General features: G+C 42.7%; 1 protein-coding gene across 9 annotated transcripts in view; it reads right to left on the minus strand.

Moving 5' to 3' along the window:
* Window positions 1-22,490, minus strand: part of LOC148511705 (UDP-N-acetylglucosamine transferase subunit ALG13-like) — a 263,195-nt gene that overhangs the window by 105,010 nt on the left and 135,695 nt on the right. For all 9 annotated transcript variants that reach the window (XM_088482840.1, XM_088482846.1, XM_088482847.1 and 6 more), the window contains exons 19-20: window positions 15,241-15,273; window positions 4,822-4,877 (exon numbers count right to left, since the gene is read on the minus strand). In XM_088482840.1, coding sequence (XP_088338966.1) covers window positions 4,822-4,877; window positions 15,241-15,273 — 89 coding nt within the window. The remainder of the gene's footprint in view (window positions 1-4,821; window positions 4,878-15,240; window positions 15,274-22,490) is intronic.

The following is a 22,490-nucleotide window of genomic DNA, read 5'->3' on the forward strand; positions in this document are numbered from 1 at the left end:
GAAGAGACTGGGTAGCTAGCCCTGACCATAGTCTGAATGACTGGCTCAGGTAGCCCATAGAATTAGCGTTGCAACATCCCTGCTATACAAAAACCAACTGAGCAAAGCCTCTGTGGTACAAAGAGAGCCCCCAGCTGAAAGGAGACCATTCTCACAGGAAGAAAGAGTCAGCAAACCACAAACCCCCTGGCTATTTGACGATTGGTGCACTGACTACACTGGAATACCAAAGGAAGTCTGGATTATCTGAGAGAACATTAAGGGCTACTTCCAGGAGACTGTTACAACATCTCTAGGATTGCCTGCAGAACACAAGGTCATGTGGTATATCCAAAAACCAGGTGGCTGACCTCAACAATAGCTCTCTCCACCTGGAGCTTTCTTGTTTTCTTGTGGTTTGAAAGACCACTCCCCATGGTGAATGACTTGCCAGCTCAGAAAGACAATGTCCCAGTGGTCCCTCCCAGGGACAAATACAGTCTATACTTTTAAGCTTGGATAAAATATTGACCCTTGCAGTCCTTGTCAAAAGGTGTTTTACTAACATGGCCAAGGCATAGTTCAACTGGAAACAATGGGGTGTACCTGATGGGATAGACTGAATGAAGAGTGATGAGTAAAACTGACATTAGAAATAGTTGGACCTAGTACAAATGAAATGGCATGCCATAATCAAGTCCCTACAGCTACCACTGAAGGGTGGTTTTGTAGACTCTGCAACTGCACTGATGCAGACAGGGCACCATACAGAAACAAAGCTAGATGAAAGGAAACTATTAGGTCTGCGAGAACAGAACCAAGACCTATTATTAAAATCCATGCTAGGCAGGTCGCAGCCAGACTTCGACATGTGAGAAAGTAGACTTGCGTTGTTAGCTGTACAAAGATCATATTACAGAAAATTAAGAAGATCAGCAGAGTTTGTCATCTGCTGAAGTCGCCACATGTATGTACCAGGAGAGATATCACATTGGCAGAACTCTGGTGAATACCTTCTGATTACAAGACAACAAAGGGTGAAGCTGTGAACTGACATGGGAGTTTGCTCTTCCAACCGAAATAAGATGCAAACCTGATGCATGGACCAGGGTAGCCATACACAGGTTTGACAGAAAAACCAAGCTAGCCATATGAGGGCTGATTGGGGTCCTGGACCCATGGAAAGAACAGCAAACTGCGAAATAGCAAGTAATAGATACCACCACTAAAGGTCTAATTAGGAAGAAATTGAAACCAGCAGTCCAAACCACTGCAGGTTCCAGGTCTGGATGCTTGTCTGACCAAGCCAGCTCACACCACAGGATGCAGTCCACCTACAATCTCTCTGTGCCTTTCTGGACAAGAACCAGAAGTACCACAGTGATAGGAAAAAAAAAAAAAAAACAGCCAAAATCTTGTACCATACCATTCAACAAAGATATAGTGATCAGAACAGGAAAAGTATTATATAATAGGATAGTAAATATGGAACAGAAGCATTCACTTTAAGTGGACAATCCTGCAACAACTGCATCTGTTAACCATGCAAGGGAAAAGGAACGATACACTAACTTGCTAATAAATGATACAATTTTAACGGATCTACAGAGGTAAGGGCATGGCAAACAGCCAATACCAGATCAGAAAGCCCTTGGCCACTAAAGGAGGTGCGTCTTCATGCTAATGGCGCAGCCAATGGGTTTATAGAGAGGCCCACTGGCCACGACTTAAATCTGTCGCTTTGCGTATGAAGTCTCCCCATTGGTCACACTATCAATCAGAAAAGCCCTATGGTTGCTCAGAATGTCCATTGGAACATGGCGGCCGATGCCAGTGCAACTGTGAAAAAAAAAGACAGTCGCTGGCCAAGACAAACCCACGTCTAGCCAACTACCCTCATGTTACCACCCAGGAAAGCCCAGTGAAATGGTCTCTCTCTTCATCCCCGGCAGTAACCATTGGGAAGCATATGCAGTTCGACTCGGACATAAGCGCATACTGAAAAGATTGGCTGATTGCGACCGAAATCGACACTGCGTCCACCTCCGAGTCAGGACCAGAATCCTGTGTCGAGGGCAAAATAAGAAAAAGTTGACATCTCTAAAGTAGCTCTGAGTTGGAGGAAATAATTGACATTACTCAGTCTTGCTGTGCCATCTCTTCTGAAACCCATGATCAACATATCTGGCATCTATTTCAGATCCACAGTATATTTTCACCTGCATTTTAAACTTATGAGACACCTTACAGAACATAGTAGTAAGTGACCCGATTAGTGCAACATAACATTGTTGAGTATTGTCCTTTGCTGGCTGATGTAACTATGAAGATTACCATGCCAATTAATAGCTAAATAAAAACATTACTTAACCAATAATATACGGAAAGTATCGGAACACAATGTAACAGTCGATTAAGATCACTCAACAGCAATTAATGGGGGGGTTTCAAAACCAGCTTAGCAGCTACAGAAAAGTTAGTACTCAACCAATCATGAGGAAGTGTAACACGATGTAGGACAAGGAGTCCCACATATTCAACAGCAACATACCCAAGACCACTGAAACCTACTGTTCCCTTTGAATTATTTATTGTGAAATAGACACAAAGGAATGTCCTTCCAAGAGGAGGGAATTCATCGCCCCTTATCAAGTGTTCTAGTCCAAACAAGACCTTGCTGTCCTTGATTTCCCATAGGCCAGCCTAGTCTTATGGTGCATACACACGGTCAGACTTGCTAGATCAACGATGAATGATTTTACCAACGATCTCATGAACGATGAACGATTCTGACAGTATTTAAATGAATGAAATCGTCCAAGTCTGACTGCAAACAGTCGATTTCAGACATTGTTATCTGACATGCGGGTAAGCGCATCGTTCGTTGATGCATGTCAATGATATGAAAGATGTAACGATTTTTACAATAGTTATCGTTCATATCTTCCAGAAAATCTGACAGTGTGTAGCCTTCCATTAGCCTAGGGCAAATGTATCTGCAAAAGAAGCCTCCACCTGACCACAAGCAAGTGAAAGATACCAGCTGTTAGGAAGCCCATCCGCAGTGTGGGGGCCAGAGTTCTGCTTGTAGCTAAAACAGGGACCCCCAGTCACTGTATCTAGCAATAACCAGGCAACCTTAGAGAAAGGAATTGCACCAGCTTTGAGATACCAAAATGGTGCCCTGCCCTCTGCCCCAGGCAGTGTTCTCACTGCTAAAAAGAAAAGAGGTCTAAAAACTCTTTTGGCGCCAAGGGGGAAGAAGCTAGAGTACAAACAAGTTTGTAGTTTACCATTAGTGCATATTAAAGGGCCAGCACCCTCTACACTCGAGGTTACCAGTGTACTCCAGACTGGATGAAATACATTTTGATGATTTCTATACAAATTGTGGCTCTAATTTCTGTAAAATATATATGTCAAATCAAAACATAGTAGAAATCTACTCATAAAAGTTTGGTGAGAAAGAGAAGGTGATAGAACACCAAATAATTATCTACACACTTAAGGTGCGTACACACTGGGCGATTATAGTGGACGACTGAACGATATCGTTATCGTTATCCAGCAGCGTTCACCATGCGTTCTGAAGATGGCCGCCGAGGAGCAGAAAGGAGGCTGGCCTGGGGGAGGAGTGCTGCCACAGGGCCAGTCGGCGTGGTGCAGAGAGGGCTGTGTGCAGCGGGGGAGGCGTCGGCTGTGAGACAGGGAAGGCGCGCTCCCCTGGCATGCATTTAACCCCTGGGACGCCGCAGCGCTACCGCTCTGCCGCGGTCCTGCTGTCCCAGGGGGGTAGTGGAAGCGCAGGTTAGTACCTGGCTCCACGCTGCAGCCAGTCCCCAGGGAGCCCCCTGCCTGGGGACTTCTGGACCATGTATCAGTGGGGACCCACCGCGGGACCCCGCTGCTTACCTTGCTGCCCCCCTTGAGTCCGGCCATGGTCTTAAACATCTGGGGTCACCGCTAGCTGTGACCCCAGATGCTTACCAGCATCCCCGGATCGGTACCGGCGTTCTGGTACCGGCGGGGGTGTAGGGAAGACAGCATGGACGTCAAAACTGACTGTCCATGCTGTACTTCCAGATGTGCAGCCACAGCTGCAAAACGAAAACTTCAGGGGCTCTTCATGGCCCCCCTCTAACAGGTGCCTCCGACTCCGGCCGGGCACTGAACTAAACTGAGATGCCTTGGCTCGGGGGCAGGGTATAGGAGGGGGACCCTAGTGCATCCTGGGAGGCTGAAAGCTTAACTCTATGGTGCCGGATGACTGACGTCACACCTAAACCCCAAGGTATCCTGTGGATACCCTATGGACCCTGAAGTAGAAATAGCAGCATTACATATAGAAGGCATGTAGTTATTACCCCAGCTGTTGTAATTCCGGCGCTCAGAATGCCAGCAACGGAATCCCGACACCAGTGAGAATCCATTAGCTGGCATCCCGACAACAAGTATTGGGGTTAGGGGGAGAGCTAGGATTAGCCTGCCAGGGATGGAGGGTCAGGGTTAGTCTGCAGGGGGCGGGGGAAAGATGAGTTCGGTTTAGGCTATGGGGGTAGGGTTATGTTTAGACTGTGGGGAGGGATGGTTAGGGGAAGGGAATTATACTTGCCTTCATTTGTCGGGATTGTGACCCAGACAGGATTCTAACCGCCAGCATCCTGTACCCATCCCATATATAACAGTAGCTTATATGTGGACCCAATAGCACTCTGAAATATATTTGTAAAGCTTTCAAGGATCTTATCAGAGCAATACAATATTTGCCATGATTCCTTGCCATACTTGGAGGACTAATCACTCTACCCATAAAAAAACGGCACAGTTATACAATACAAATACCAGATTTTGAGCAGATTCTGTCGCACTGTACATAGAAGAGCTCTCGAATGCACCATCTGAAAAAATAATATAAAGGCCAAAGTTATGAGTAACATTTCAAATTGAACTAATTAACAATGGTGTATTGTTCTGAATATGCTTTAATAAGTTATACAGCTCTTCCAGGAAATGTACACAAGTGGAAGATGTCGTGTGTAATCTGTTCTGTACATTGCTCAGTTAATAAAACAATAATCATCAGTGAAAGATAGGAGGAGCATTCTCTAACAAAAATCAGGGGCTGGCTGGGTCGTGGGATCCTCAGAACCGTCCGGCATCAATATATGTTATAATTAGACATGTGCACTGACCCTCGTGTTATGGTTTTGGATCTGGATCTGGCTTTGGATTTTTTTCCTTGGCGTTTTGTTTTTTGATCTGGATTTTTTCTTAAAAGATCATAACAGCTAAAATCACATAAAATGGGCCTGTTTTTGTTCCTACAGTATTAACCTCAATAACATTTATTTCCAGTTATTTCCAATCAATTTTGACCACCTCACAATATTTTTTTCATCTAGTGAACCCTAAAAGGTTGCATCCAGCTAGCTGGCTGACTAAGCCAAGTGACACAGGGGGCGGCACCAACATGGCAGTTCATGTTCCAATTTCCAACACGTATACAGTGTGTTATACAGTGTGGGTTGGATACACCAAGAGTGCACTTACTGTGACAGCAGTGTCGGCAGAGCAGGGTTGCTGACTGTGTCCTCAGTACATGCAATGGAAGTTCTGCGGGTGCTGGCAGTGTCCTCAGCGCAGGGTACCGGCGGTGTCAGCACAGCGGGGTTTCCAGCGGTGTCTTCAGTGCAGGTTTGCTGATTGTGTCGGCAGTGCAGGGGTGATCTCAATGCAGGGTGCCGGCAGCATGGGGGAGCTAGTGGTGTCAGAGTGGGGCTGCCGGCGGTGTCAGCTGTGGGCGTACTGACAGCTGGTGTGTCGGCAGCAGGGAGTGCTGACAGCAGGAACCAGCGCCGTGTTTTTTCCCTGCATTCAATGAGCTTAACGCTGATTGGCTGAGAGCCATGACAAACGGCTCTGTCAGCCAATCAGCGCTTTGCCCATTGAAGGCAAAGGGATTTTTAAAAATGGCCGCTCAAGACAAAACCTCGAGATCCGACAGAGGATCGCGAGGTTTTGCCTCGATTAGGGATCCAGGGCAGGAGGAGAGATCCGAGGGGCGCCTCAGATCCCCGAAGTTCGGGTGGGTACGGTTCTCCGGGAACCGGGCCCGCTCATCTCTAGTTATAATCAGACTCTTGACAGGGATTGGAGCGGGTGAGCAAGCACAGGAGTGGGGGCGGAGCTGCTGCCTCACGACTCCTTGGATCTCTCAGCCAGTGATTCAAGGAGTTTGAAGTATGTTGAGCTGTCTGTTACTTCAAACATCTCAGTTGAGAGATCTGAGGAGTCATAAGGCAGCCCCCGTCCCCACCCCAATGCTCAGCCTCTACAGTCCCGCCAAGCAGCAGCCTGGGGGGCAACTTTCCCTTTCTGGCCAATGGTCTATAGAAGTCAGTCAAGTCAAGTCAGAGGTGGGGGGAGAGGGGGGGGTGATTTACAGCTTACCTTGACCCATGTGACTATGATGTGGGGCTAGGATAGGGGTGACAAATAAGCGGCCCCCACAGTTGTTGTACAATTACAAATGAAACAAGAAGAAAAAGAAAACTCCCTTTGTGGGGGCACTCTATTATATAAATCAAAAAATTATTTTAATTGGATCTATTAAGATCAAACAGACTAACAAGACATACAATTAGGTACTTTGTAGAGACAAATTTGAATCTTTATCTCAACATTAGTACCAGACAATAAACATTTTAATAAATAAAAAAATTATTTAAAAGATAATTCAGACTAAATAAGTCTATTGACATCAAATTAACCAATGTGATGTTATATTGTGTACTATGAGAAATTCTCACAATATATAGTTGAGATCCATATCCTGTTGTGATATTAGGTCAGTTTGTGAAGAGCGCTTGTATCTCACAGAAGTGGTGATCTGCTATTGATCATATGCCCGTTGGCAGAGGTGAACAATCAGAGTCACTCACTTCAATACGTGCGTTTAAAAAGTTCCCCTGCATCTGCTGTCAGCTCCCAGAGATGGAGCTGATGAGAGTATAGAAAGTAAAGGGATGAAAGAATAGCGGAGATCATAGTAATAATCACATTGGTATAAAAGACTCCATTAAGTCAACAACAAGACCATGGTTAGTAAAAACATTTTTTTTAAATGTAATTATGGGTGAAATATATATATTTTTGATATTACATCAATTTGTAGTACTGCTAATATGTAAGCAGTCTCTGTACTTAAATAAGTTCAAGCAGTTTATCCCACACTCAGGATTTCTGCCCTCATTCAGAATTGATCGCTAGATACAAGTGGTCGCTTTTAATGAGGGTGGCCACTTGTGGTGTGAAGTGCGGCCTCCTGGTTAGCTAGCTAAGCTGTGGGTTACCACCCACAGCTCTAGCAAGCGACCAGGTTGATGGTCGCGATGGTCAGGACCATCGCGACCATCGGGGCTTGCGATGAGACCCTAAAGTTGGGTCTCGGCAAGCGCAAGCCCGAGGGAGCTTCCTGCTCTGATCGAGCAGGAAGCTCCCCACTGACATCATTGCTGATAAAAAGTGGGAGGCACATATAGAAACCGTTGTAATTCCTACACCGTTCACCTGATTTGGATGTAATTACCCTCAAATTAAATCTGAAAGTCTGCAGTTAAAGCACATCTTGTTTGTTTCATTTCAAAGCCATTGTGGTGGTGAATAGAGGCCAAAATATGAAAATTCTGTCAATGTCCCAATATTTATGAACCTGACTGTATGTGCACACTTAATAACTGGCTGCATGACTAAACTTTAGTGCATGTATTATGCATAATTTTGATAGAGATACGATCTAACACTGATTATATGTGAATTGCATATGACAGGGCTTTGTCTATAAGTGTGGTTAAATAATAAGCATATGGAGCGATTCTGCATAATAGATTTTCCCATGTGTATATATAGTTGAGCTGACGAGAGATTGTCTCTCTATCTTACAGCAGAGAACGCAATCCAGCTCCACCCACACACATACTAACTATAGTGCAGAATTATGTTTAATATTGATAGAGATACTATCTAACACTGACTACAAGCAAATCGCATATGACAGGGCTTTGTCTATATGTGTGGTTAAATAATAAGCATATGGAGTGATTCTGCATAAGAGCTTCTCCCATATGTATATAGGTCAGCTGAGAGAGAGATTGATTGTCTCTCTATCCTACAGCAGAGAACACGATTTAGCGCCACAGACACACAATAGGCAAGGGGGAATCCTCATAGCCTGTGATGATGCCCTTAATCACTCCCCCAGTAGGATACTATTGGATGAGAGGCCTGCCAGTCATTAGATGAGAACTTCCGCTTATAACGAGCAGCAGGGACACGGACATACACGGACCTGTGATGAAGCCTGCTGGGTGAAACGCGCGTCAGTCGTGCAGGGGATACTCTGGAGCATGCATACCAGATCCCCACATACTCGTTAGCAGGAATCCCTGACAACTGGAAACACGATGCACTAAGGTTTTACACACTGTACCTATTTTTTCAGGTTTAAGTTTCCAGATAGTAAGGGCTATCCTTACCAAGGGAATCATTCCCCCATATCTGATTAGGTTTACACCTCTGTGCCTCTTAGTAGGGCGTCTGGCTCTGTCTGCAGGGGATTCGATGCAATTAGCACATACCTATGCAGCTGAGCTGGATTTGAATAGAACAGAGGCTTTTCTTTTCCATCTTTTTCTTATATTATTCTGTTTATTTAACCTGATTGTGCATATACAGTCAGGTCCATAAATATTGGGACATTGACAGAATTTTCATATTTTGGCCTCTATTCACCACCACAATGGCTTTGAAATGAAACAAACAAGATGTGCTTTAACTGAAGCCTTTCAGATTTAATTTGAGGGTAATTACATCCAAATCGGGTGAACGGTGTAGGAATTACAACGGTTTTTATATTTGCCTCCCACTTTTTAAGGGGCCAAAAGTAATGGGACTATCAACTCAAAAGTTATTTCATGGACAGGTGTGGGCTATTCCCTCGTTATTTCATTATCAATTAAGCAGGTAAAAGGTCTGGAGTTGATTCTAGGTGTGACATTTGCATTTGGAATCAGTTGCTGTCGACTCTCAATATGAGATCCAAAGAGCTGTCACTATCAGTGAAGCAAGCCATCATTAGGCTGAAAAATCAAAACAAACCCATCAGAGAGATAGCAAAAACATTAGGTGTGGTCAAATCAACTGTTTGGAACCTTCTTAAAAAGAAAGAACGCACTGGAGAGCTCAGCAACACCAAAAGACCCGGAAGACCACGGAAAACAACTGTGGTGGATGACAGAAGAATTATTTCCCTGGTGAAGAAAAACCCCTTCACAAACAGTTGGCCAAATCAAGAACACTCTCCAGGAGGTAGGTGTATATGTGTCAAAGTCAACAGTCAAGAGAAGACTTCACAAGAGTGAATATAGAGGGTTCACCACAAGATGTAAACCATTGGTGAGCCTCAAAAACAGGAAGACCAGATTAGAGTTTGCCAAACATCATCTAAAAAAGCCATTACAGTTCTGGAACAACATCCCATGGACAGATGAGACAAAGATCAACTTGTACCAGAGTGATGGGAAGAGAAGAGTATGGAGAAGGAAAGGAACTGCTCATGATCCAAAACATACCACCTCATCAGTGAAGCATGGTGGTGGTAGTGTCATGGCGTGGGCATTTATGGCTGCCAATGGAACTGGTTCCCTTGTATTTATTGATGTGACTGCTGACAAAAGCAGCAGAATGAATTCTGAAGTGTTTCGGGCAATATTATATGCTCATATTCAGTCAAATGCTTCAGAACTCATTGGACGGCGCTTCACAGTGCAGATGGACAATGACCTGAAGCATACTGCAAAACCAACCAAAGAGTTTTTTAAGGCTAAAAATGCAATGGCCAAGTCAATCCCCTGACCTGAATCCGATTGAGCATGCATTTCCCTTGATGAAGACAAAACTGAAGGGAAAATGCCCCAAAACAAGCAGGAACTGAAGACATTTGCAGTAGAGGCCTGGCAGAGCATCACCAGGGATGAAACCCAGCGTCTGTTGATGTCTATGCGTTCCAGACTTCAGGCTGTAATTGCCTGCAAAGGATTTGCAACAAAGTATTAAAAAGGGAAAGTTAGATTTAGAATTGTTTAGTATGTCCCATTACTTTTGGCCCCTTTAAAAAGTGGGAGGCACATACAGAAACTGTTGTAATTCCTACACCGTTCACCTGATTTGGATGTAATTACCCTCAAATTAAATCTGAAAGTCTGCAGTTACAGCACATCTTGTTTGTTTCATTTCAAAGCCATTGTGGTGGTGAACAGAGGCCAAAATATGAAAATTCTGTCAATGTCCCAATATTTATGCACCTGACTATGTATAAGAATATATAGAGATGTGAATAAATATAAGACGGGCTGCTTAGGTTCGAGTGACTAAACCAGCTGAAATTACTTAATCGTGAGAAAACGAACGTATTTAAGACTCAAAAACCGACTCAGACCAAAATATGAAAATTCTGTCAATGTCCCAATATTTATACACCTGACTGTGGATAAACTGCTTGAACTTATTTAAGTAAATAGACTGCTTACATATTAGCAGTACTACAAATTGTTGTAATATCAAAAATATATTTATTTCACCCATAATTACATTTAAAAAAATGTTTTTACTAACCATGGTCTTGTTATTGACTTAATGGAGTCTTTTATACCAATGTGATTATTACTATGATCTCCGCTATTCTTTCATCCCTTTACTTTCTATACTCTCATCAGCTCCATCTCTGGGAGCTGACAGCAGATGCAGGGGAACTTTTTAAACGCACGTATATTGAAGTGAGTGACTCGCATTGTTCACCTCTGCCGACGGGCATATGATCAATAGCAGATCACCACTTCTGTGAGATACAAGTGCTTTTCACAAACTGACCTAATATCACAACAGGATATTGATCTCAACTATATATTGTGAGAATTTCTCATAGTTGTTGATTGTGAATATTAATTCTCTATTTATATTGCATGCCTGGGATATTTGCTCCAAATGTGTTTTGTTCCCACTGTGAGAAAAAATGTTCTTTGTTTAGATCTGCTGACAAAGGAATAAATATTGGAACATATTATAGTAGCCATGCAACTGGTAAACAAATATCTTTTTTTGTATTGTAACATCTATGACAACAGTGCTGGTTAATTGTATATTGTTTGTAGAGGGCAGCCCTTGATGCTTATGATAGAATACTATACAAGGTAAGGTATTATTAGTGCTCAAAAACCGTTACCATCAACTTGTATATAGACATCAGAATGGATGTAATGGAACAACTAGTACCATAATTATACATGTGCATAGTGGGAGATCTCATATTCAATTGTTATTACACAATATAACGTCACATTGGTTAATTTGATGTCAATAGACTTAGTCTGAATTATGTTTTAATAAATAAAAAAAATCTTTAAAAGATGTTTGTTGTCTGGTACTAATGTTGAGATAAAGATTCAAATTTGTCTCTACAAAGTACCTAATTGTATGTCTTGTTAATCTGTTTGATCTTAACCACTTAACTGATGAATTCTTTTTCCAAAAAACGCTCCAAAATTGTCGGTTTCTTTTATGATTTAATTAGATCACTATTTTATTTGAAAAAAAAAATTTTTTTTTTTAAAAACACAGTATACCATGAAATTTGCAATTTTTATATTATACTGTAGTGATGGCCATTGACAGCTGTACCATCGATGGTTCAACCATCGTTAGAAGCCATCAATTGTTTTGCGATTGGTCGAGGAGATCTGACACCACAACTGCCGATGTTTCCTAAACATCGATTGAGGGTTGCCATCGATGGTGCAACATTGATGGCCACCAGCATTGGCAAACCACTTGTTTTCAGTCAAACCATCGACGGTCAGTTGCCATCCCTAATCAGAGGCTCTGCGATATCCATCGATCGATATATACAAATATATATAATGTTCGATCGAATATATATATATATATATATATATATATATATATATATACACACACACACGCACACACTATATATATATATATATATATATACACACACACACACACATACACACTATATATATTATATATATATATGTATATACACATACACATATTTACACATACACAATATATATATATATATATATATATATATATATACACATATACATATACACACACATACACATATATATATATATATATATATATATATATATATATTATACATATATATAGTTGGGTGTGGCTAACAGCCAGCCCCTGTATAGATGTGTCCCTCTGTACCTAGGAGGTGAGTACATTTAACTGCAATGTAATGATGTGCTAGGCATATATGCTAGTGTTAGGGACCTGCAGAGAAATGGGGTCCCTTGATGCTGGGCTGCAGGCTTAAAAGCTTTGATCAAATCATGACAAAATCCCCTTTGTTTTATTTGCTGCACACATATATAGATTTGTAGTATATTTTTGTTAGCGCCGATAGCAAAAGTTTTTCTGTTTTGTATGCATTTATGGCATTAATATTGCCATGCTGCTGGTACCATGTATGATATGGGTAAAACCGAGCGCAGGCATATTTCTTTTCTCTATATATATTTCCCCTAGGGGGGAGTACCTAACCCTCCCCCCTAGGGGTGCCTAGCCGTAATCTCCCCTCCCCACTAGGGGTGTCTAGCCCTCATCCCCCCCCAAACCTAACCCCCGCGCGCAAACACGCGGCTAAGGGCTCCCCAGATTTACCTTAATTCGGGATGGCGTCCTCGGCGTTGGGATGATAGGCATCGGTATTTCGACGCCTATCATAAATCCCTAGCCGGCATTCTGCTGTCACATGACTCCACTAATAAATAAATATATAAATATATATATATATATATATATATATATATATATATATATATTTTACACATACATATATATTGACTGTTCTAGGTGCGGGCTAACAGGGCCGTCGCCCGGAGCGCCGACACCTAGAGGGCGCCACTAAGCCCCCCCGAAAAAAAAAATACGCCTGTCATGTTATCAGCAGGCACCCGGCTCCCTCCCTGCAGCGGCAACCGAAAGCCGGAGCTCACTCCTGAGCTCCGGCTTCCGGCAGAGAGAGTACTATGGGAGGGATGTCATGATGTCATGACGTTTCTCCCATAGATCATAGGAGCCGCGGTCAGACCTGACGGCAGCGGAAGCAGGAGCGGGGCTGAAGGTAAGTATTGTGTTTTTATTTTTCAGATGGAAGCACTGGGGGCACGATTATAGGGGCATTACTACTAGGGGGCATTACTACTGGGGGACGACTATAGGGGGCATTACTACTAGTGGGCACAACTACAGGTAGGCATTACTAATGGGAGCACTACTACTGGGAAGCATTACTACAGTGGGCACTACTATAGGGGGCATTACTAATGGGGGCATTACTACTGGGAAGCATTACTAATGGGGGCACTACTATAGGGGGCACTACTAATGAAGGGATTACTACTGGGGAGCATTACTAATGGGGGGCATTACTACTGGGGGAACCACTATAAGGGACATTACTACTTTGGGCACTACTATAGGGGGCAAACCTAACTGGGGGATTACTACTGTGGAGCTTTACTACTGGGGGAACTACTATAGGGGGCGTTACCACTGGAGGTACTACTAATGGGGGCACTGCATGGGGGCACCACTACTGGGGCCATTGTGTAAGGGGCACCACTGCTGTGGGCATTGTATAAGGGGCACTACTACTGTGGGCATTGTATAAGGGGCACTACTACTGTGGGCATTGTATTAGGGGAATACTACTGTGGGCCTTGTATATAAGGTACACTAATTTTGGCATTATGTAAAAGGGGCACCACTTTGTGTCATAACATAAGGGACTACTGTGCGGTGTAATTTGAATTGGGGATAATGTATTATAAAGGTAATTACTGTGTGTGGGTCAATGTATTACACAGGGCATTGCTGCATGTGGCATAATGTGTTATACAGGGCATTACTGCGTGTGGCATAATGTGTTATAAAGGCAATTATTGTGGCATAATGTTATGTTATCTGAAAAAAGTTATTTTTTTCGGGGGGCGGGGGTGCAACTGGGAACTTTCGCCCTGAGCTCCACGATGTCTAGAACCGGCCGTGCGCGCGCGGATATATATGTATATATACACACACACACATATACACACACTAATTGGTCCATTTCTTTGTCTGTTCGGTTATGCATTCCAACACCACTGCATTGATTGGGATGAAACAAACACAAGGTGGCTCAGTTGGATCCTGTGCAGGTTTTAGGGGGGGTTAGGATCCCAGTCGGACCTCACTTTGGTGTACGCGTGGCAGAAGGTGGACCCAGGTACTCTAGGCAGAACTTTGACCGGGGAACCTGTTCTGAGCCTTATACCTGATGGATTTGGATGAAAACATCACATAGGGGTGGCAATTGCTGTGGGATTACTAATGGAGTGGTTGGGGTCCCGGTCAGACCTTTGACCCAAGGAGCCTGGTCTGGATGGATTAGGAAGACAGTTAACTTGAAGACAAACTCGGGCAATGCCGGGTACTTCAGCTAGTACATCTATAAATAATACACACTCTACATATTTTATTAATATATAATTAAATTAAGTAAATTAACTGTTGTCAGTCACAGTTTTCTTTCATAGAAAAGCTGGGGAACTAGCCTTTTCTGCTCCCCAGCCAGCCAAAAAGTTGCCAGCCAGCCCCTGATCAAGTGTATATGAAAAAAAGTGTGACTTCAAAAATCATCTTTTGAAACCAGCATTTGGGAGTTTTACCAACCCAGCACGTACCCAAATTGTGATAACTGTATTCTGCATACTACTGTAAATACTGCAAATTAATATTTTTTAAAAAATATTTACATTTCACAATCAAGTCTATCCAGACTTTCTGAAAACCATTAAGCACAGATTAAATTTAAGTGAACTTGTCCACTATGAAGAAATCTTGTAAACATCATAGACTCTACTCTCACTAGACTGAGTAAAAATTGAGGCTTTAATAATTTTCTTATTATGAAAAACAATTCTACATGAATGATTCCCCGTGGTGACTTTCATGTTGTAATTCTCATTTCTAAGCTTCTAACACTAATTCCATCAGAGCAGATCTAGATATACAGAAAGGGCATTTTATAAACAATAGGTCAAAGTAAATCCCAGAATTAATTTTTCAACTGTCTCATTACTAAAATATTTCAATGATTGATGATTACACTTTCATACTGACCTGAAGCATACATGAAGTCTGTATGATAATCCCCTGCAAAAAAACAAAATGGATTGCAATAGTAAGATTAAAACAGGTTCTTTACCTTAACATGCATAAATAATATAGCACCACTAAGAAAGGGGGAGGGAAAAAAATAAACGTAAAATACAACTAAATAGAGAATGATCACCTAAATACTGAAATATAGAACAAGTCTAAACACATCACATTCAAAAGAATGTTTATGTAACTACCCTTGTCGCACTGATGCGTAGAGAAAATAAAATGAGCTTTACTTTATATAAACACAATTTACCAACACCATCAAATATATATTTTATAGATATCAAAACACACATTATACAGCATCATATAATATTAGATAGGGAGATATATATATATATATATATATATATATATATCTGTACAGTATATACATCTCTATATGATGTTGAAACCTGAATAGCCTGGGTAATGTACTTGACTTCCCCTGGTTGCCTAGAATTTGGGCTACATTAAAAGAAAACCTCTTGGTGCTCACTATATGTATATGTAAAAAACCACCACAAACATTCTAGTATCATCAATATTAGCTATTATTAGAAGTTCATTTAAATAGCTGGGGCGAAGTTGTTGGTTTTTTTTATTCCTAATAATTACAACTAAAATTAGTCATTAAATAGTTATAGAAATCTGCAAAATTAATAAAAAAAAAAAAATAGTATTTGATAATACATAACTATCAGCTTAGTTTAAAATACCCTATACACAAAAATTATTAGAGCCAAAACCCAAGACATAATCCACATACACTTAAATCACATTTAGAAACTACAGTGCATCCGAAAAGTATTCACAACGCTTCACTTTTTCCACATTTTGCTATGTTACAGCCTTATTCCAAAATAGAATAAATTCATTTTTGTCCACAAAATTCTACACACAATACCCCATAATACCAACGTGTAAAGTTTTTTTCTGAGATTTTTGCAAATTTAATAAAAAATTAAGAAAATCACATGTACATAAGTATTCACGGCCTTTGCAATGAAGCTCAAGATTGAGCTCAGGTGTATCCCGTTTCCACTGATCATCCTTGAGATGTCCCTACAGCTTAATTGGAGTCCACCTGTGGTAAATTCAGTTGATTGGACATGATTTTGAAAGGCATACACCTGTCCATAATAAGGTCCCACACTTGACAGTGCATGTCAGAGCACAAACCAAGCATGAAGTCCATGGAATTGTTTGTAGACTTCCGACACAGGATTGTCTCGAGGAACAAATCTGGGGAAGGTTACAGAGAAAAATCTCCGGTGCTTTGAAGGTCCCAATGAGCACAGTGGCCAGCACAGTGGCCTCCATCATCCGTAAATGGAAGAAGTTCGGAACCACCAGAACTCTTCCTAGAGTTGGCCGGCCGTCTAAAGTGAGCAATCGGGCAAGAAGGGCCCTAGTCAGGAAGGTGAACAAGAACCCGATGGTTACTCTGTCAGTCAGAGCTACAGCATCCCTCTGTGGAGAGAGGAGAACCTTCCAGAAGGACAACCATCTCAGTAGCAATCCACCAATCAGGCCTGTATGGTAGAGTGGCCAGGCAGAAGCCACTCCTTAGTAAAAAGCACATGGCAGCCCGCCTGGAGTTTGCCAAAATGCACCTGAAGGACTCTCTGGTCTGATGAGACAGAGATTGAACTCTTTGGCGTGAATGCGAGGTGTTATGTTTGAAGCAAACCAGGCACCGCTCATCATCAGGCCAATACCATCCCTACAGTGAAGCATGGTAGTGGCAGCATCATGCTGTGGGGATGTTTTTCAGTGGCAGGAATTGGGAGACTAGTCAGGATAGAAGTAAAGATGAATGCAGCAATGTACAGACATATCCTGGATGAAAACCTGCTCCAGAGCGCTCTAGACCACAGACTGGGGCAACGGTTCATCTTTCAGCAGGACAACGACCCTAAGCACGCAGCCAAGTTATCAAAGGAGTGGCTTCAGGACAACTCTGTGAATGTCCTTGAGTGGCCCAGCCAGAGTCTAGACTTGAATCCAATTGAACATCTCTAGAGAGATCTGAAAATGGCTGTGCACCGACTATTCCCATCCAACCTGATGGAGCTTGAGAGGTGCTGCAAAGAAGAATGGGCAAAACTGCCCAAAGATAGCTGTGCCAAGCTTGCAGCATCATATTCAAAAAGACTTGAGGCTGTAATTGCTGCCAAAGGTGCATCAACAAAGTATTGAGCAAAGGCTGTGAATACTTATGTACATGTGATTTCTTAGTTGATTTTTTATTAAATTAGCAAAAAAAAAATTTTACACGTTGTCATTATGGGGTAGTGTGTATAGAATTTTGAAGAAAAAAATGAATTATATTTTTCTTCTGTGTATGCATCCAGAATCCATGCACACAGTCGCATATGCTATAAAGTCATACAGGAGATGCACAATTTCAGAAATGTTTTGAAAATGTATTGTGCGTTCGCATAGAGATGGTCCATCTTATGGGGGTGTTGTCGATAGTGGTTGCGTACCGAGAAGCAGAGTAAGGGGTCTATTTGCTAAGCTTTGGATATAGATAAAGTGAACGGAGATAACGTCCCAGCCAGTCAGTTTCTAGCTGTCATTTTTCAAACACAGCCTGTGACATGACCGTTAGGAGCTGATTGGCTGGGACGTTATCTCTGTTCACATAGGCCATATTCAGACAGATAATCTGCACCTGCCACAGGGCTGGTTTCGATGGCGCATCTAAAGATGAACAAAACTGTATTTCAGCGCCTACAAGTGCTCAAGGTGGAGGTCACTAGCCTTGCACATTTGGCAGCACAGATGTACACCAAGGAAGGTCTTTGTAGCGGCATTATCACAGTCTCGCAGATGTGACTATGGCAAAAGATGCAAGCACAGACTCGGCTGCATCTGATTCAGAATCGGGCCCATAATAATTAGAGTTATGGTAGACTTCCCTAGATAACTCCTTTTCTTTGATGTCCATAGGGTCCACAGGGCGACCATGGGGGATATTATGGTTGGAGACCAGGCACCAAAGAGTTAAAGCTTCAGCTCCCAGGATGACTCTGGTCTTCCTCCATATATACCCCGCCCCTAGCCATAGGACTTCAGTTTAGTTAACAAGCCTCAAGGCAGGAGAAGGAAAGAGAAGAAGAAAGAGCAATTGTACACTAGAAACACATTTGCACAAATGAGGGAATCTGTGACAAAGAAAAAATTACCCATGCAGTCAGGTGTGTCAGGGTCGGTGCCCTGTGGACCTCGAAGAAAAGGAGTTATCGAGGTAAGTCGATCATAACTCTAATTTTCTTCTTCAGGGTCCATAGGGATCCACATATACCATGGGGATATCCTAAAGCAGTTCCCCTTGGGTGGGGGATGCTCCTGAGCAGAAAAGGGAACTCGTCGCCCAAAGGAAGCATCCTGAGAGGCACACCTAAGAAAAGTATGGACAGAAGACCACGTGGCTGCCTTGAACAATTGTTCAGCAGAGGCACCACAACTAAATGCCCACGATGGCCCTACAGACCGAGTAGAATGTGCTGTCACCATACTTGGCACAGGGAGATTAGCTTGTGTGTACACCTGAGAGATAGTCATCTCGCCAGAGTCTGCTTATTAGCTGGCCATCCTCATTTGTAAAAACCATAATACAAAAAGAGCATCTGATTTTCTAACAGTTTGTGCAATCCACATAGATACGGAGAGCACGAACTACATCCAGGCAGTTTTCACCTACAGAAAGATCTGGAGCCTTTAAAGCCAGAACTACAACTTCTTCATTTATATGAAAAAGAGACACTATCTTGGGAAGGTAACCCTCCCTTGTACGAAGAACAGCTTTATCCTGGTGAAAAATCTAAAATGGAGTGCGACAAGAAAGTGCTACCAAATCAGAGACTCTGCGAGCAGAAGAGATAGCGGAAAGAAAAAGGGTCTTCGCTGCTGAACACTTCCAATCTACAGAGACTAGAGGTTCAAATGGGGGAGCTTGTAGTCCCTTAAGAACCAAAAGACAAATCCCACGGTGCTACCACTGGAACAAAAAGAGGCTGAACTTGCAGAATTCCTTGGAAAAAAATGTAACATCTGGTAATGAGGAAATCTTCCTCTGGAACTCAGACTGACCGTGTACTCTCAAAGTAGCCAGGTGGAGGCCACAGTCTTAACCTGCCTGGAGAAAAGCCAGTATCCTGGAAATCCTAAGCACCTTATGATCATACTTTCTGTAGGAACATCATTGACCAAAAGAATGTCAAACTCTGTAATATAAGTTGGCAGAGGCAGGTTTCCGTGCCCTATGCATAGTTTCAATTACATAATTTGAAAAACCTTTAGCTCTTAGCATGGAAGATTCAAGAGCCACGCCATCAAAGCTAGACGAAGTCCATATGCCAGCAGGGACCCTGCGTTAGTAGATCCTTCCATAGAGGAAGAGGATACGGACTTTCTATTGACAGATTCTGTATGTCGGTGAACCAATGACATCTGGGCCAAGCCAGAGCCACCAGTATTACTGTTCCACCTTCCTGCTTGAATTTCCTGAGAACTCTTGGGAGGAGGGAGATTGGAAGAAAGAGATACACCAGCTTGAAGTCCCATCTTACTGCCAGTGCATCCACGAAGGTTGCTGATGGGTCTCTGGACCTTGTTGTTGTGACGTGATGGCATGAGATCTCTCTCTGGTAGACGCCATTTGTTTAGCAGGAGCTGAAACACTCCCAGATGGAGAGACCATTCTCCGGCGTACAGTATGTCCTGGTGACTTAGGAAGTCGGCTTCCAAATTGAGTACTCCCAGTATGAATATTGCAGAGATGGCTGAAAGATGATGTTCTGCCCAAATCAGAATTCTTGTCACTTCTTTCATGGCTGTATAACTTCTTGTGCCTCCCTGATGATTGAGGTAGGCCACTGTTGTCGCACTGGATCTGGACAGGCTGGCCCTGGAGCAGGTCCCGTGCCATGAAAAGTGCTTTGCATACTGCTCGTAGTTCCAGAATGTTTATTGGCAGATTACTTTTCCTGATTTGTCCATGTTACCTGAAAGGTGTAATGACCTGTCACTGGCCCCCATCCGCGAAGACTGGCGTCTATGCTAAACAGCACCCACTTTGGAATCCGGAATGTGCGCCCTTTGCTCAGATGATCCTTTCTCAGCTATCACAGGAGGGAATGACGAACCTCTGGAGTAAGAAGGATCTTCTGGAACTTTATTCAATGATACTGTTCATTCCACTTGGAGAGAATCAATCTTTGCAGAGGCCTGGAATGGAGCAGAGCATACCCCACCATGTCGAAAGTGGATACCAATGATCGCAGGACCTGCACTGCTAACAGAATGGATACCATTCGCTTGCGAAGCAGCTTGCGAATTCGCAATGGCAGGGCCACAATCTTGTCCTCTAACAGAAACACAGTCTGTGCCCGAGAATCCAGAAGAGCTCCCAGGTGTACCATCTGCTGTGTTGGAGAAAGTGATTATTTCTTCCAATTGATGAACCAGCTGTGCTTTTGTAAGCAGTCTATGGTCAAATGAAGGGGTTGGGTAGGATATCCCGGCTGTCGGGATGCTGCTGTTCAGAATACAGACAGCGGCATCCCGACAGCCAGTATACCAACACCCATTGGAACGCAAGCTATGTTTTTCCCTACCCTAACCCTTCCTCCCCGGTGCCTAAACCCAACCCCCAACCCCTTCCTAGTGTCTAAACCTAACCTCCCCCTCCCTGGTGCCTACACCTAACCTCCCCCCCTAGTGCCTAAACCTAACCACAATAGCTAACACTACCCTCCCTAAGCACCCCAATACTTAGCATTTGGGATGCAGACGGTCTGGATACTGGTGCCGGGATCACGACCTGTCGGGATTTCGGCGCCGGTATTTAGACAGTCGGCATCCCGCACGCCAGGATGCCGACTACATCCCAAATGAAGATGGTTTTGTAAAACAACAGGAGTCTGTGCCATTATCAGAAGGTTGTCCAGATATGGCAGAATTATGACTCCCTGATGCCTGAGATAGACAGTCATGACTGACATTATTTTGGTAAATACCCGGGGGAGCCGTAGATCGGGTAGAGCCTGAAATTGGCAATGTTGCTGAAGGACAGCAAACTGTTAACATTGATGGTGGGATGGTGTAATAGGAACAAGCAGATATGCATCCTGAATGTCCAGGGAAACCATGTAATCCCCCGGCTCCATTGCCAAAATAACACTGCACAACAATGAAAATGTTTCCGATGTGAAAATAGTTACTTCTAATTGATTTCAGCATGCAAAGAATGAATATGACATTTAAAACTCAGTTAGCTCAGAGTTCCGAGATATAGCCCATTTGTGACGATGTAGGGGTATTCCTAGTGAAGTGGGCAGAATGGAGAGGATCTTACCAGCAACCTGTGTTCTGCGTAGAGGGGACGGAGCCTAATGACCCAATTAAATTAATCAGTTATTTGTCCCCTCCCCTATTCAAATATATGCGATTCACGGGATTACCCACACAAGATAACTGTGGTGCACTGAGTGACAAGCATAGTGAGCGGTTCCACCAAGACATTTCAGCAATGGAACAAAGATATCAGGGTAGGTGACTCACTACTGTTAGACAGTGTGACAAGAGATGCCCCAGAAGAGGAGTACAAGCGACAAGCAAAGAGAAAGCACCCTCATTAATAGGCCACTATATTAGATCGTACTTTCGTATGCTGTATGTTTGTTTCATTTTGTGTTCTTATTTGTGATTGATAGAAAATAAATTGTTTTAATTCAAACAAGAAAATATCAGATTATTTTAAAATAGCTTTTCACTATGACTATATTACTAATGTACATATAGTATAGTGCAAGTAGTGTAGTTCAAAAATTAGAGCTAGTAAAAACATTCTGAAATCATTTTAGTTTTTCTTGACCTCAAATTAGTAATGTATCACTATATTTAGAAAGGAAACAAATCAAAAGTATTAATTTGTTGTACAGTGTAATTGATCGGTGAGTATCCATACGAAACTTTGGTACATGGATAAACCGGTTTAAAGTTTTTAGATTTAGTATAGGGCGATAAGCCCCATTCGGTTTCTGAACCAGATATAATTGGAATAATAACCCCTTCCCTGTTGAGACACAAGAACCGGGACTATTACCCCTGCCTGCAGCAGAAAGTGAATGGCTTCCTAAAGGGCCAAAGCCTTTACTGCATCTGCTGGAGGATCTGTGCAAAAAAAAAAAAAAAACCTGAGAGAATGCCTCCTG

This window comes from Taudactylus pleione, unplaced genomic scaffold, assembly GCF_031769625.1.
Source record: "Taudactylus pleione unplaced genomic scaffold, aTauple2 ptg000296l, whole genome shotgun sequence".
Lineage (NCBI taxonomy): Eukaryota > Metazoa > Chordata > Amphibia > Anura > Myobatrachidae > Taudactylus > Taudactylus pleione.